Consider the following 16,480-nt stretch of genomic DNA (forward strand, 5'->3'; position numbering starts at 1 on the left):
GCAGGCTCCTCACAAGAAGCCCAATGTCGATCCCGGATCCCGAGATCATGCCCTGAGACGAAGGCAGATGCTTAACAACTGAGCCACCTAGGCGTCCTGACATTGATATTATGTTACAGTGCTTTGAGGAACTTCCCTTTACTTTTTAAACTAAATATATTTTCTTTAAAATTATAAAGTTAGTATTCTATAGTACAATATTCTCTTCATTTATATCCTCTAACTGCCTCAATGAAACTTAATGATTATCAGTTGTTTCCCATCTATATCTCATCTCTCCTGCTTCCTATTTTCTTCCTCCTTTCCATTTCCTTTGGCTTCCCTCCCTCCAGTCTATCCTTTCTTTATTCTGTTACATTTGTCTGTTTGATTTCTGGGTTCAGTAATCACAAGTTAGTTCATATTGAGCGAAAAAGTTGTGAGGAGTCGAAAACCTAAGAGGAGAGCCTGTATAGCAGGATGAACTATAGAAATGATAGAAATGGTAAAATAGAAGAAGGGGGAAAATGGGAGGAAGTAAACTATAAAGGATGGGAGAAAAGACCATAGAACATAGAAACTACTTGAATAATAAAATGTCAATAAAATTTCAAGACATTTGTTCATATTTCTTTCAGAACTTTCAGAGCTAAGACCAGTTTTTTCATCATAAAATCAAAACCTATTTTAGAATATTAAGAGAGATGCAATATATTACAATTTTTTGTTTACTGGTGTTCTCATGTGAACTCCACATGAGTGTTTCAGAGGCAAGAATGTTATTTATCTTTATATTTCTAATGCCTAGCAAAGACACTTGACACCTTCTTTTTCCCACTGTACAAGTGAAAGAAACAGTTTTAGAAATAGCAAATGATTTGGAGTTCAAAGCCAAGTATTCCTACCCTGGCTCTGGCACTTACTGTGGAGTTCATTTTGTGATGGGAGCATATTAACCAAGTTATAATTTTTAAAGTCCTAATTTTTTTGAGATAGATACAAAATTATTTACAGGTAGAATGATATCTGATTTATTTCAAAATTGTATGTGAAGGGTAAAGTGGATAAGAGGAAGATAGATAACTTAGGCATGGGTTGGTAATTGTTAAAGCTGGGGAACAGGTAAATGGGATATGTATCATTTTATACATAACTGATATAGTATATGAGCACTATTTTGTTTGCTTTTAAACATGTGATATTTTCATGATGAAAAGTTTAAAAATTTCAAAAACAACTCCTTTGATCATGATATGATGGTACAAATAATGTATAAGATAACCTAACTGCATATGTAAATGTAAGTTATAGATTCAGAAAGAAGAAGCAGTGATATTTGGAAACATCAGTTTTATTATAATAAATTAGGTTAATAAATTTCTAGAGGGAAATGTTAATGTTTTATGCAGGAATAACCAAGATACCTAGTTTGTTTTATGACTTCTTAAAATGAACATTGGGTTTAAAAAGACAAAATAATTGTATAATTAGGGTTTCTTCAATGCAATTTGTATGACAAATGTGTATATTATAAATAACATGATGCTACCTAATAATAAATGCTCTTGATTAGTGTAGAAGTGTTGGTTAATTTACTGACCTAAGTTCCCTGCCTATACTTGTCACTCAGTAAATGCTAAACAGGTACATGAATATAATAGTTTTGTTTTTATCATTACCAGGAAGAGGAAAAACATGATGAAATTCCAGAATACTCTGAACCAATTCTGGAGTTTAACAGAAGTGTTAAAGTTGTTTCTACAAAATACAGTGGTCCTCCATTTCCGCCAGTTGCTTCTACTTTTCAGCCCACTACTGATACTCTGGATAAAGTAATTCAGAGAAAAGAAACATTGGAAAATAGCTTAATTCAGTGGTGAGTTTACAGTGGTATTGGTGTGAAGAGAATCATAGTAGCAGATATAAACAAAATATTAAGTTTTAGTTGAAAATCTTCCTTGTCTCATTTTGTTGATTTAACTTTTCCTTTGCTACAGTCACTGGAAACTATTTGACATGATATGAAGGTTTAACTGGTTGTTGAAAGTATTGTTTCTTTCCTTGAATATTTGTATTTAGACTATTATGACAAAAGAGGCTGTTATTAAGTAACAGAAGTCTTGAAAATGTACACATTCTTTTTTAAAAATATACATATTCTTTAATCCAGTGATTCACTTCCAGAATTTCTTTTTTTTAATAATAAATTTATTTTTTATTGGTGTTCAATTTGCCAACTTACAGAATAACACCCAGTGCTCATCCTGTCAAATGCCCCCCTCAGTGCCCACCACCCATTCACTCCCACCCCCCGCCTTCCTCCCCTTCCACCACCCCTAGTTCGTTTCCCAGAGTTAGGAGTCTTTCATGATCTGTCTCCCTTTCTGATATTTCCCACACACTTCTTCTCCCTTCCCTTATGTTCCCTTTCACTATTATTTATATTCCCCAAATGAATGAGAACATATAATGTTTGTCCTTCTCCCATTGACTTACTTCACTCAGCATAATACCCTCCAATTCCATCCATGTTGAAGCAAATGGTGGGTATTTGTCATTCCTAATGGCTAATATTCCATTGTATACATAAACCACATCTTCTTTATCCATTCATCTTTCGGTGGACACCGAGGCTCTTCCAGAATTCCTAAGGAAATAATTATGGTTCTGCTATTCAGTCACAGACTACTTAGCATATACAATGCTTACTATAAACAAGGCATTGTTCTGCTTGTTACTTCTATCAACTTGTGAAACTGTTTTATCCCTGTTTTTACCAGTGAAAAGCCTTAAGGAAGTTATGGAATAAACTAAGCTGAATAGTAATAGTTACCAAGATTAAACTTAGAAGAATATTTAATGATGTTGAATAATATTTATAAATATTTAATGATGTTGAAAGAGAGATAATTACAAGAACTCACTCAAAAATAAGTGTGTGGGGGCACGTGGTGGCTCAGTTGGTTAACTGTAACTCTGGATTTCGGCTCAGATCATGATTTCAGGCTTGTGAGATCGAGCCCCATGTGGACTTTGTGTTGGGCATGGGAACCTATGTAAGGTTCCCTCTCCCCCTGTCCCTCTACCTGTCTCTGCCCCCTACCCCTGCTCCCATGTGTACTCTCTATCTTAAAAAAAATAAACAAAAAACAAAAAACGGGCAGCCTGGGGGTGGCTCAGTGGTTTAGCGCCACCTTTAGCCCAGGGTGTGATCCTGGAGACTTGGGATCGAGTCCCATGTCAGGCTCCCTGCTTAAGCCTGCTTCTGTCTCTGTCTCTCTTTCTCTCTCTCTCACTCTGTCTCTCATGAATAAATAAATGGAATCTTTAAAACAACAATAACAACAAAATAAACCAAAAACGAAAATAAATGGGCATAGGAAAAAATTTGAGAAACATATACCAAATTGTTAGTTGTGTTTATCCCTGAGTCTGGAATATTGTGGAGTATTGTGGAGCCTTTTTTTTTATTTTTTATTTTTTTATTTTTTTAAAGATTTTATTTATTTATTCATGAGAAACACACACACACACACACACACACACACACAGACAGAGACATAGGCAGAGGGAGAAGCAGTCTCCTTGCAAGGAGCCCAATGTGGGACTTGATCCCAGAACTCCAGGATCATGCCCTGGGCCGAAGGCAGGCGCTAAACCACTGAGCCACCAGGGATCCCCTCTTTTTTTTAACTTATATATTTTCTAATTTCTCTATAATGACTATCTTATATGTGTATAATAATAATTTTTCATCAGCCCTCTAAGGTGTTCTAAAGAAATGTACAGAAGTGATCTATTGTGTTCCTCTTTTCCTTCCTCTTTCATTTCCTAAAAATGACCTTGAAAATAAATTGCCTTTCCTTTTTAAGAGGAAAACTACCTGTATTGCAGTCTCTATATTTATTTCTTTGAAGAGAAGGCAATTGGACTTCTTTTCTAACTCTGATCTTGTGTGCTTTTATATGGGTGCCTTCAGAGTAGGGAACCTAACATTTTAGGCATATTATATGTCAGATAATCCTTGACCTCGACCTTATTATGAATTTAGAGGTCTGCTAAACTTTTCATTAGACTAATCTGAAAGTTTTTTAAATCTATCTCCCACATGGAGATTCTGTTTTGTGTTGTTTATTTCGCTGGGAGATACATTTATTTCTTCTTTTCAGATTCAACCTTCAGAATTACTGCTTTCACTCATAAATGTTTCTGTCCATGGGTAAAATTTATTTTTATGCATGTTATTTCTAACACTTTATACATTTTTTAATAATAAATTTATTTTTTATTGGTGTTCAATTTACCAACATACAGAATAACACCCAGTGCTACACTTTATACATTTAATCAGATTTCAGAATCCTCATCTTTTATTCCCCAGGGTAGAACAAGAAATAATGTCAAGAATTATCTCTGGGCTCTTTCCAGTCCAACAGCAGACCATACCTAATGTTAGTGCTTCAGTCAGTGAGGCAAGTGAATCATTGACTTCTGATGTTGGTAAGTGAAATGGAATCTTTTACTTTTTTGTTAAAAGATAAAACCTTGGAGTGCTGGGACACCTGGGAGGCTCAGTGGTTGGACATCTGCCTTTAGCTCAGGGCATTATCCTGGAGTTCTAAGATTGAGTCCCACATCGGGCTCCCTACATGGAGCCTGCTTCTCCCTCTGCCTGTGTCTCTGCCTCTCTTTCTCTCTGTCTCTCATGAATAAATAAGTAAAATCTTTAAAAACAAAAACAAGAACCTTGGAGTGCTGCTGGGTGATTCAGTTGGTTCAGCATTTGACTCTTGATTTTGGCTCAGGTCATGATCTCATGGGTTGTGGGATGGAGTCTCATGTCAGGCTCTGTGCTTAGTGGGGAGTCTGCTTGAGATTCTTTCTCCCCCCCCAGCCCCTTCCCTCATTCACATGTGTGCACACATGCACATTCTCTCTCTCTCAAATAAATAAGTAAATCTTAAAAAAAAAAAAAGATAAAACCTTCAAGTCATGGATTTCTGTATTTTAGAGATCAAATAGTCCCACAGCTGACAAAAGATAAACTCTTACTTCCAATATCATTTCCCTGTTGTTCTCTATAGTAGAGGTAAGTTTTCTCTCACCTCCTTATTTCATACTGTAGCATTCAGATTATTCTATCCCTCCCACCCCAAATTTACTATAGTAAATAGTAGTAAATAGTAGTAGTACTTTGTATATATCTTTGTTATTGTAACTATCAGATTGGATTCCAGTTGGCTGATATATTTGTCTCATTAGACTATAAATGACTCCAGATTATGGATGTTTCCCTTTTAGTGCCTAGACTTTGACACCTAAGGAGACTAGGTATTCACTGAATGGAAGAATGAACCTCTTTATGGAACCCATATAGTTCTCTTCTCATCCTGTCTCCTGTTCCTCTTCTGTTTTCTTCCCTTCCTCTTCTTCCTTTTCTTCCTCCCTCTCTTTTCTTTTCTTCCCCCTTCTTTTCCATCAGCTTTTTTGAGGTATAGTTTACTTGCCATAAAATTTACCAATTCTAAGTGTATAGTTTGATGAGTTTTGATAAATTAACACAACTGTGCATTAGCCACACAATCATGATCTAGAAAAACACTTGCATCGTTCCAAAAAGTTTACTCATGTCACTTTGTAGTTAGTTACTCACCCTGTCCCATGCTACTCGTCTCTAACAACCACTGATTGGCTTTCTGTTACTGTATTTTTGCCCTTACCAGAATTTTATACATATGTAGTCATACAGTATGTAGCCTTTTGTGTCTGCCTTTATTTAGCATAAAACTTTGGCAATCGTGTTTTGTACATGTAGTAATATTAATCATACGGATATATCATAATTTGTTAACCCATTTACCAGTCAATGGAAATTTGTAGCATTTTAGTTTGGGGCTATTATAAATAAAGCTATAATATGGTATTTCTAAGCAAATCTTTTAGATACAGCTTCTAATTTCTCTTGGTCATATGGTAAATAGATATTTAACTTTATAAGAAACTGCCAAGTGTTTTTAGAGAGGCTGTTCTATTTTACATTCCCAACCAGCAGTGTATGAGAGCTCCAATTGTTTAGTTGCTCTACATCCTCACCAGCACTTGGTGTTATCAGTGTTTTTAATTATAGACATTCTGTGAACATGTGGAGGTAACTCATTATGTTTCCCTAATAACTAATGACATACATTTTTTTCATATGCTTATTTGCTACCTGTACAGTTACTTTGATGAAATGTCCTTTTAAATCTTTTCCTCATTTTTAAATTGAAGCTTGTATCTTCCTATTTTTGAGTTGTAAAAGCTATTTATTCTGAATACAAGTCCTTTATTGGATATATTTTGCAAATATGTTCTCCTATTTTATATCTCGCCTTTTTGTTTTCTCAGCATTCTCTTTTGAAAAGGCTGGGGCACTTAAGTGGTCCAGCAAATTAAGTGTATGCCTTCAGCTTGGGTCATGATTCTGGGGTCCTGGGATGGAGCCTTACATCAGGCTCTTTGCTCAACAAGGAGCCTGCTTCTCCCTCTCCCTCTGCTGCTCCTTCTGCAGCTCCCCCTGCTTGTACTTTCTCTCACTTTCTCTTAAATAAATACATACATACACACATACATACATATTTAAGGGAAAAAAAACAAAAGGTTAATTTGATTATTTTAATTTATCAATTTTCCTTTTAGAGTTTGTATTTTTTGGCATATTATTTATGAATCTTTCTCAAGATCATTAAGCTTTTCTCCTAAGTTTTCTTCTAGAAGATGTATGGCTTCAGATTGTGCATTTAGGTCTATGGTATATTTTGAGCTAATTTTGATCCCTACTTTATACTATATGCAAACATATTTTTCAGTATATGGATATCCAGTTGTTATAGCTTTATTTGTTGAAAAGATTATCCTTTCACCTAATTAATGATTTGCCTTGACACTGTTGTTGAAAATTAGTTGGCTAAATATATATGAATCTGTTTTTGAGCTTTCTATTCTGTCCCTATTTTTATGTCAGTACCACACATTATTATAATTTAAAAATAAATCTTGAAATTGGATTGTGTAAGTTCTCCAAACTTTTCCTTTTTTTTTTTTCTTTTTTTTTTTTTTTTTGGATTTTATTTATTTATTAGAGAGATAGAGAGAGAGAATGAGCATAACCAGAGGGAGGGGCAGAGGGAGAGGGACCAGCAGACTCTCTGCTGAACACAGAACCCAATACAGGGCTTAATGCGAGGTTCTATTCCAGGACCCTGAGATCATGACCTGAGCCAAAGTCAGACACTTAACTCACTGAGCCACCCAGGCACCCCTTGTTCATCTTTTTAAAACATTCCTATATATCGTTACCTCTATTTTTTTTGCTTTCTCTCCAGTCCAGAATTACCTACTTTTCTTCCTCCATAGACTATCTTTTAACTGCCCAAATCCTAGACTTCAGAGCCTATATTTATCACTTAAGCTTTCTAATTGCCCACTTTCTTTTTAGTCCTTATGGAGCTTCTGCCCTTCCTCTAACAAAATTCCTCTTTCATAGAATTTGGTTGTCAAGAATAACCTTTTTTTTCCAAATCCCTATCTTCCTACATGGCTTTAGCATGGGCACTGTTGACTGCCTCTCATTCTAAAATGTCCTACTCATTTTGGTTTCTTAGACTCCATTCTGTTGTTCCTGCTATCTTTTTAATTTCTTTAGGACTTTATTTCATAATTTTTTTTCCTGTTACTTGAACAGAAATTTCCCCTAAATTTCTATACTTTGTCCTCTTTCTTTTCTTTTCTCTTTTTAAAATTTTTTCCGGTCTCCTCTTGTCATTTGTTACCCTTGGTCAGTTGATCACCCCTAGACCACACATCTGGGCTGCAAACTTGCCATTTTCTCTGTTGATGAATATTCTACTTGATGCTCCTGGCATCCCAAACTTGGCATGTCCAAAGTTTTTCTAGGCCAACCTACTCTTTCTTTGTTCCTGTTACATTAATATCAGAATTTTCCAAGTGCCCAGTCTCCAAAGCTTTGGAGTTATTGCTTGTTCTATTTTCTTTTCTCTGTTTTTCCTTATCTCCACCTGGCCATACCCTATTCCCTCACTCCATACAATTTATTGTTGCATTTAGTTAATTCTTCCTACCTAGTATAACTTTTGAATGCTTCTTCCACTGCTTCCACCCCAGGTTTTCTTTCAGCACTTTTTGAAAGGAAGGGAAAAATAATCAAAGTGATAAGAAAATTTATATTTTCCTGGATGAAAATCTTAAAATTTCCAAATTGGGCATGTAGATCCTGTTCTCTTTTATTTTAAAGCATGTATGTTTGCTTTTGTTTTGCTTATGTCTGGACAGGGCTTTTGACCTTTATAACAGAAACGTTCTAATTTCTGATCATGCCAAAACAATAAATTCTGAGAACTGAAAAGGAGACATCTACATATGCTGTCAAATATAAATTTGACATTTGATAGTCTTTGCTATGATAACTTCAGAGTAAGTTGCTATTACTTATCCCTCAACAAGTGATCCCAAGATACCTGTGACCACATTTTAGGGAATTCTGGATATTGCTGCCTTAGTTGTACTAATTAAGGAATACTCTTTGGATAGTTATATCTCCATCAAATTGTATTGATCATTGTTTACATGTTTTCCACACAGAGCTTTAGAAATATAGCCACTTTAAGTCTAGTAAAGTCTGTTAAGGAAGTTTTACTGAATTTTATGTATATTCATACAAGTAAAAATGATAATCTATTTGGAATATTCATATACCTATATAGCTTCTGATATCAAGCATGTAAACTACTATTAAAGTTTGAATAGGAATAGCCTGTTGTTAGTAATGGATGTATCTGAAACTGGAAGGAAGGAAGGTTTGTTCTTCATATTTATGAAGTAGCTACTATTTCTCTAAAACCCTCCACAGTCATTGGGTCTTTTTGTTTTGTTATTTATCTATTTATTTAAAACATTTTATTTATTAGAGAGAGAGAGTGAGCGCATAATTTGGGGGGAAGGGCAAAAGGAGAGGAAGCAGGCTCCCCGCTGAGCAGATAGCCCAACATTGGGCCGGATCCCAGGACCCTGGAACAATGATCTGACCTGAAGGTAGACACTCAACCAGTCCTGAGCCACCCAGGTGCCCTTGTATCTTTGTGTTTTGATTAAGATCTGTCATGGAGTTTCCTGTTGGAAATGTGGGTTTTTTTCAGATGAGAACTTTATGGGGTTGCAAATTCTTGTTATCACTAAATTCTGAAGTGGTAGGGAAGAAGGCTTTTAAGTAAAATTTTCATCTGGGTGTTTTCCTCTCCTTTATGGTTTGTTAAAGAGGGTGTTCATTATGTAACTTATCATCTTATTCTCTTTTGTAATAAGTAATTTTGTATTTTCATTTTTATTCTTCCTCCTACTCCTTTATATACATATGTTTGCATCTCTAAAATTTTAAGAATTAAAATTTGGATTGTCGACATGTTTCTTGCACACTTATTCTGAAATTCTTTCATTTTTTTTTTAGTGGAAGGAACAAGCGGTGGTGCCCTCCAGCTTTTTGTTGATGCTGGGGTTCCTGTGAATTCAGACATGATTAGCCATTTTGTGAATGAAGCTCTTGCTGAGACCATTACTGTTATGCTGGGTGATAGAGAAGCAAAGAATCAAGGTCCTATTGCTACAAGTGTTTCTGGGGATGTTTCAATAAGCAACACACACTTGCCGGTAGGAGTGACTCTCCTTTCATGACTTAGGGAATTTTTTTGATACATTTATTAAAAAACAGTAAGATGGATAAATTTTAAATTAGGTATCATAATAAGGTCATAGTTTATGGAGAAGATTGATTTTTTGTTGTAATGGTATTATAGTAATATTTTCCCCAGCATTTTACTTTAAAAACTTTTAAATCTGTAGAAAAGTTGAAAGTATAGCACAATGAATATCTGTATGCCCTTTATCTAATACTCGCCAATTGATAACTTTTTGACATAATTTATGTCTTTATATGTTATATATTCTTTAAAAATCATTTGAAAGTTGCAAATATCATGACACTTCACTTTTTGAAAGCATCAACAGTATCTCCTAAGAACAAGATACTTTATTACATAATAAAATGCCATCATCATACTCCTGAAGAAAGTTAACATTGATATGTTAATATTATATAATAATACTATATAAGATAATAATATATGTTAATATTATATAATACTATGTAATATAGAGTCCATATTCAAGTTTCCCTATTATTCTAAAAATATCCTTTATAGATTTTTTTTTTTAATTCAAGAGACAGCCAGGGTTCACACATTGCTTTTGGTTGTCATATAAACTGCTATTTTTAATCTTTAAAAGAAAATGTATATTAGGCACTTTTGTTGTTTGTTTCATCAGCCTTATTATGCTAAGTAGTTTCTAATCTATTATAGGAACATGGAATTATACAAAATCAAAATAGACTCTCTACTACTACCAACTGTTTAAACCTTTGTAGACACTTCTGATTCTATAGATCATGAGGGCATCATTTTACATAGGTGAAACAGTTAAACTGCCTCATTTGAAGTATAAACATAAAGTTACATATTTGAATTTTATGGCGGTTGGTATAATGTAATTGGCATGATGTGATTAGTGTGCCAGAGACTAGGTACATAGTTTTGGCCTGTGCTTTTTTTAGCTCATTGGTCATGCATGCAGTGCAGATGTTTTTAGGGTTGTGGCTTTCTCTGTGCTAATTAATGTTGGTATGTTTTCTGTGCATGTACTCCATATATTCTACATATACTTTCTCATTCTACATGAGAAAATGTAGGAAAATACAATTATTAAGATTGAGAGGATGGACTTGGGAGTTGGGAAGATGTGAATTTGTACCTTCAGGTCTGTTGCTTTAGTTTCATATGTATAATAGAGAAAATACATAGAGTTTAAATAACCAGGACTCTACCAAAATCTGCTTACGGAGTATGTAGGAGGGGAAGCTCCCTTCTCCCACTGCCATATTGTTCATTATCTTCAGAATTGAATTGTCATGATTTTTCATGGCCCTTTGATCTTCGAAGTGTACATTAAAATTTAGTTTTCAAGTGCTGTGAAAGATTTTGTTGGGATTTTTATGGGAATTGATCCAATTTTGATTGGTTTAATTTGGAGAGATTGACATCTTTATGATACTGTTATCTTCTTAGCCAAGATTTTGTGGAAGATATAGTGAGATGATGAATGAAAAGAGCTTAATCTAATGCCTAGAATTTGGTACTTAATAGCTAATTGTTTATCATTATCATCCATTACCAAAACTATTTAGAATACCTTCAGATCCTCTCATGATGATGGTCAGTAGCATTATATTTGAAAACAGTGCTCTTATGCTATAGTTTTATGAAGTCAAGAGAAAAAAAATAAAGGCTAAGTACATGCTAATTATTAACCAGTGCTGTAGGATTTCTAATATGCTTCATGGTTTTTAAATTGCATGTCAATTTTCAGCTCATAATACAGAATAAAGGCTAATTACCCTCCTGTCTATGATGTTTTAGAATGAGGAGAAAAAGACAATGATTTGAAAAATAGGTAAAAGACATGTCTAGACAATTCACACACAAAAAAGAAGCACAAATGACCCAAATACATATAAAAAGATGGTCAATATCACTGATAATAAGAAAAAAATCACTGAACCCTCATTTTTACTGATTAGATGGTAAAACACTAGAAGTTTGATGGCATTGTATAGAAAACCTTGGGGAAATGGGAATTCTCATATCTTTTTGTGGTTAGTGTACAATAATATAACCCTGCAGAGTGAAATTTGACAATATATATTCAAATAAAAAATGCAATTAACCCATTAACCAAGCTGTCCCACTTTTAGGAAGTTATCCCACAGATAATCTATACACATATGAAATGCATTCAGTCAAAATTATGTTTGATGACGGGAATGGAACTACGTAGATAGGACATGGTTAGGAAATGAAACTTAATTTGCACTATTGTTCTTACGTACCTTTTTGAATTTTGACTCATTTGAATAATTTCTATTTAGCAAATCTATTTTAAAGTGTTTACTTTTTTCTTCGTCCGTACTTTCCATCTCCATATTATCTTCATTTTATCCCCCATTTGCTTTTTCTTATCCTTTCTTGCTTTTTGCAAGTTCTGTTCTTTTGTGCTAAAAGGCTACTCTTTGATATCTTGTCAGTTAAAATGTTTCCTTTCTGTTACATGGCCTACCCAGCTTGTGTTTGCATTTGATCTTCAGCTGTATATTCACTGTATCTTCCTCTCTGTATTAGGAGAGGGAGCATTAGGTTTCTTTGGGGCCTACTTCAGAGGCAGAGCTTTTTCAATAGCCTGAGGCTCTCTGCAGGCTAGTCTTGAAACTAACAGCTAGAAGTTCAAGGAAGGGCTCCATTTCTTTCCCATTCATTTAAATTCTCTGTAATCTCTGAATGAGCTCATTTCATTGTTTTACATTACCCTTATTTTGGTGATGATAATATCTTATTGATAATATCAATAAATAAATAATCATGATATCTTGTTTTTTTTATTTTAGGCAAGAATATGTACCCCAGTGGCTACCCCACAGCCAACTCCCCCTCGCTCACCTTCATCACCTCCTAAGGAGCGTGTGTTAGTAAAAACTCCAGATTCTTCTCCCTGTGATTCAGATCATGATTTAAGTATTCCTGAGAAAGAAATACTTGCTGAAAAAGGTAGAAACCTTATTTCTATATATCAGTTTTAATCTGTATCAATAAGATTTCATGGTTTATTTTACAAGGTGTTTTGTAGATTAATACACATATACCTGTTGCTTATTAGATTTCAGTAAATCATTTTTTCTGGCAAGAAAACTAAGAAATTGGTTGCCATTTTTTAAAGTATATGATCTAGGGGTGCCTTGGATGCCTCAGCCAGGAGACCATGTGACTCTTGATCTCAGGGTTGTGAGTTTGAGCCCCATATGGGGCGTAGAGATTACTTGAAAAAAATAAAGCATCTTAAAAAAAGTATATGATCTGATACACACTTAGACTACTTTTAACTTCATGGCAGTATAAAAATGATAGGTCTTTTCAAGATTTTCTTATACTTTACTAAATTAATTTGAGAATTTTCCCATTAATGGCCATTATTATTATTGTTAGTGATTATTTTATATGCCAAAATGTTGAGAGATTCCTGAAACAACATATCTTGCCTTCCTATGGAGTTGTTTATTGACTTTTATCTTTTAATTTCTTTTTTAAACAACAAATCTTTAGGAAATGAGGTGCCTGCCATCACACTTGTTACTACTCCAGTGGTTACCCCTGCTACTACCCCTCCTCCTGCAGCAGCTCTTTCCCCAAGTTTGTCAGAGATTTCCATTGATAAATTGAAGCTCACAGGCCCAGAGTTTCCTAAGCCATGGAGTGATGGAGACCTGCCACTGGAAGAGGAGAATCCTAACTCTCCTCAAGAAGAACTTCACCCAAGAGCTATGTAAATAGCATACTTACTTTCAGTAACTGTATTTCATCTTAAGTTGACATATATGATCTATTGAAAACATTAGAAATGTTGAAGCTTTATAAACCACAAGCTTAGTAGAAAGACGTTTCATAAACTTCAAGTTTTTAAGATTTTCACCAAATTTATTTGTGCCTTCAATTATTTTTTAAAACATTTTTTTTTTGTGGAACAGATTAAAATATATTGTTATAATATTGTTAGTCATATAGAAAATCATTTTTCCCCAGAGCGAATCTTCATTTACAATGATCAGTTAACTTTTCTATAACCATACAGATTTATTTTAGAGATGGTAGAACTTTTAAGATGGTCTGTGATTAAAGCATGAAAACAATTATAGTATGGTATATGTAGTATAGTAGTATGGTAATTATAGTAGTGCAGATTATAGAAATACTTTGGTAAGGGGCCTTTGAATCTGTTTTTTTAAATATAAAAATTAATATAGGCCTTTAGTGACCTAATAAGTTCAAAACATGTCTTTTTCTTCTTAGTGTAATGTCTGTGGCCAAGGATGAAGAGCCTGAGAGTGTGGATTTCCCTCCTCAGCCTGCACCTCCAGAACTTCCGCTTCCTACTGGCACCAAGACCCTTCCCCCCACACAGATGCCAGGTTCTGATTCATCAACAACAGAAAGCACCTTGAGTGTTACTGTCACTGAAACTGAGACTCTGGATAGACCTATCTCCGAAGGAGAAGTTTTACTTAACTATGGTCAAAAAGTGGCTCCAAAGAGTAAGTTAAGTTGTTTCAATTGATTTCACTGGCTAGATTATGACAATTCCTAAGTATTACTTTTCTATGTCAAGTGTTTTTTACTTAATTTTCAGGATTAAACATGGTATAATAATGGGCTCTGCAAGTTAACTTTTCTATGCCTTAACTACAGAAAGTTAACTTCTTGCTCAAAAATCTCACCTTCCAAAAAAAAAAAAAAAAATCTCGCTTCCAGAAATAATATCACTCTTAATGGTTTAGGGTTATACCTTCCAAGTCTTTTTTTTTCTATGCATATAAATACGTGTGTGTGTGTGTATGTGTGTGTATTTTTACCTTTAAAAAATGGGACCATACTATATCTTTCTATCTATCTATCTATCTATCTATCCATCTATCTTGTTTTGAAGCCAGATTTTTTTTTTTTTTTACCTAATAATATATTGTGGACACCTTTCTATAGCAATACATATAGCTGTACCTCATTTTTTTAGTTGAGTGTGGTCTATCAAAACAATGCCATAGTGGTTAGCATGTAGATTGCTTTCAGTATTTCCATACTATACGTAACTCTCCAGTGACTATTCTTACACACACGCTTTGTGTACCTATCTGATAAATTCCTTAGAATACATGCCTAGAAGTGGAATTGCTGAATCAGAGTATGCACCTTTAATACATACCTTTAATACATGATACATTGTCAACATGTTCTTTAGAAAGGTTAATCAGTTTTTAACTTTAATCAATTTTTAAATACATCAATAATATATAGTATTAAATACATCTATTAAATACTAATACTAGTAATACTAGTAGTATTAGTGTCTTTTTCTCAATTTCATAATTACTGTTGATACCTTTAGTTCTTTTTAATTTCTGACAAGCTGGTAGGTAAAGAACAAATCTCATCTTTGTTATAAAATGTACTTTAAAAAAAAGCTGGTGGGGATTGAGTAGCTTGTGAATTATTATTTATGAACAGTATAAGTTTAAATGTCATGTTCTCTGGCTTTATAGTAAGATTATTTACTAAACTTATGTTTCTTCTGCAATGTAATTTCTAGTTTTAGGAGATGGAAGACTGTATCTGATGAACCTAAATGATAGCTTATCCAGTACTTTACATGATGCCCTTGAAATGGTAAGAAATTACTGGCTCCATATTGAATTCTGACATAAAGAATACTTCAATGAACTTGGTGCCATTGATCAGGATTTTTTCTCAGATATTTGAGTTATAGATATAAAATTTAATAAAATATCCATGAAGAAATTTAAAATTTCTTGCATATTTCATTATCATATATGCACATTTCATTATCATAAATGTGAGAAATAAGGATAAAATTATTAACCTCTGTGGCTCCAGTAGTTGAAAAATGAAGTTAATCTAATTATGTAACGAAAATCTAGCTCAATGAAAATCATCATATGGATAGATTGCCTATATATAATTTCAGACAGGACTTTATCTGTTTAAACCTGCTCTCTTATGATATATGTATTATTTTTCTCTAATCAGGATTGTAATTCTTTGCCCTAAAAATAATTGAGTTTGTTAACATAAGAAAAAGAAACTGAAATAGGACATAGTAGTATCAGCACTTCCTAGTTATTACCTAGCTCTATGGAAGAAAAACTTGGTATTTAAAAGCATTATTACAGGGACTCCTGGGTGGTTCAGTTAGTTAAGTGCCTGACTCTTGATTTTGGCTCACGTCCTGATCTCAGGGTCCTGGGATGGAGCTCCACATTGGATTTTGCACTCAGTGGGAGTCTGCCTGAGGATATTCTCTCTCTCTCTGTGTGTCTCTCTCTCGCCCTCTGCCCCTCCTCCGACTCTGTGTGCATTCTGTCTCAAATAAATATATATTTTTTATTAGGGGCACCTGGGTGGCTTAGTTAAGAGGCCAACTCTTGGTCTCACCTCAGGTCTTGATCTCAAGGTCATAAGTTCAAGCCCCACATTGGGCTCCATGCTAGACATGGAACTTACTTTAAAACTTATATATAAATATATATTTATATAATTAAATATAATATATTTATACAAATTTATATATATGTTTATATTTAAATTAAATATGTATAGTTATAATTATTATAACATGGGTAATATTAATTAGTATTACAATATATGTAATATCAGTATGTATCCACATATAAATATCATACAGAAATGGTAATAGGAATTATCTTTTGAAATACTACTAAGGAATAGAAATCTTTACTTTTTATATATATTTTTAACCACCTAAGCAATGGAAGGTA

At 33.9% G+C, this 16,480-nt stretch overlaps 1 protein-coding gene across 8 annotated transcripts in view; it reads left to right on the forward strand.

The window, feature by feature from the left end:
• The window catches only part of KIAA0586 (KIAA0586 ortholog), a 109,150-nt gene that overhangs the window by 40,885 nt on the left and 51,785 nt on the right, over positions 1-16,480 (forward strand). For all 8 annotated transcript variants that reach the window (XR_003135410.3, XR_003135409.3, XM_025444069.3 and 5 more), the window contains 7 exons: positions 1,662-1,855; positions 4,361-4,479; positions 9,482-9,681; positions 12,527-12,686; positions 13,239-13,458; positions 13,983-14,224; positions 15,274-15,350. Coding sequence is in view for 6 of the 8 variants with exons in the window: in XM_025444069.3 (XP_025299854.1) it covers positions 1,662-1,855; positions 4,361-4,479; positions 9,482-9,681; positions 12,527-12,686; positions 13,239-13,458; positions 13,983-14,224; positions 15,274-15,350 (1,212 nt within the window). In the remaining 2 variants the exon portion in view is untranslated. The remainder of the gene's footprint in view (positions 1-1,661; positions 1,856-4,360; positions 4,480-9,481; positions 9,682-12,526; positions 12,687-13,238; positions 13,459-13,982; positions 14,225-15,273; positions 15,351-16,480) is intronic.

Source organism: Canis lupus, chromosome 8, assembly GCF_003254725.2.
Source record: "Canis lupus dingo isolate Sandy chromosome 8, ASM325472v2, whole genome shotgun sequence".
Taxonomy (NCBI): Eukaryota; Metazoa; Chordata; class Mammalia; order Carnivora; family Canidae; genus Canis; species Canis lupus.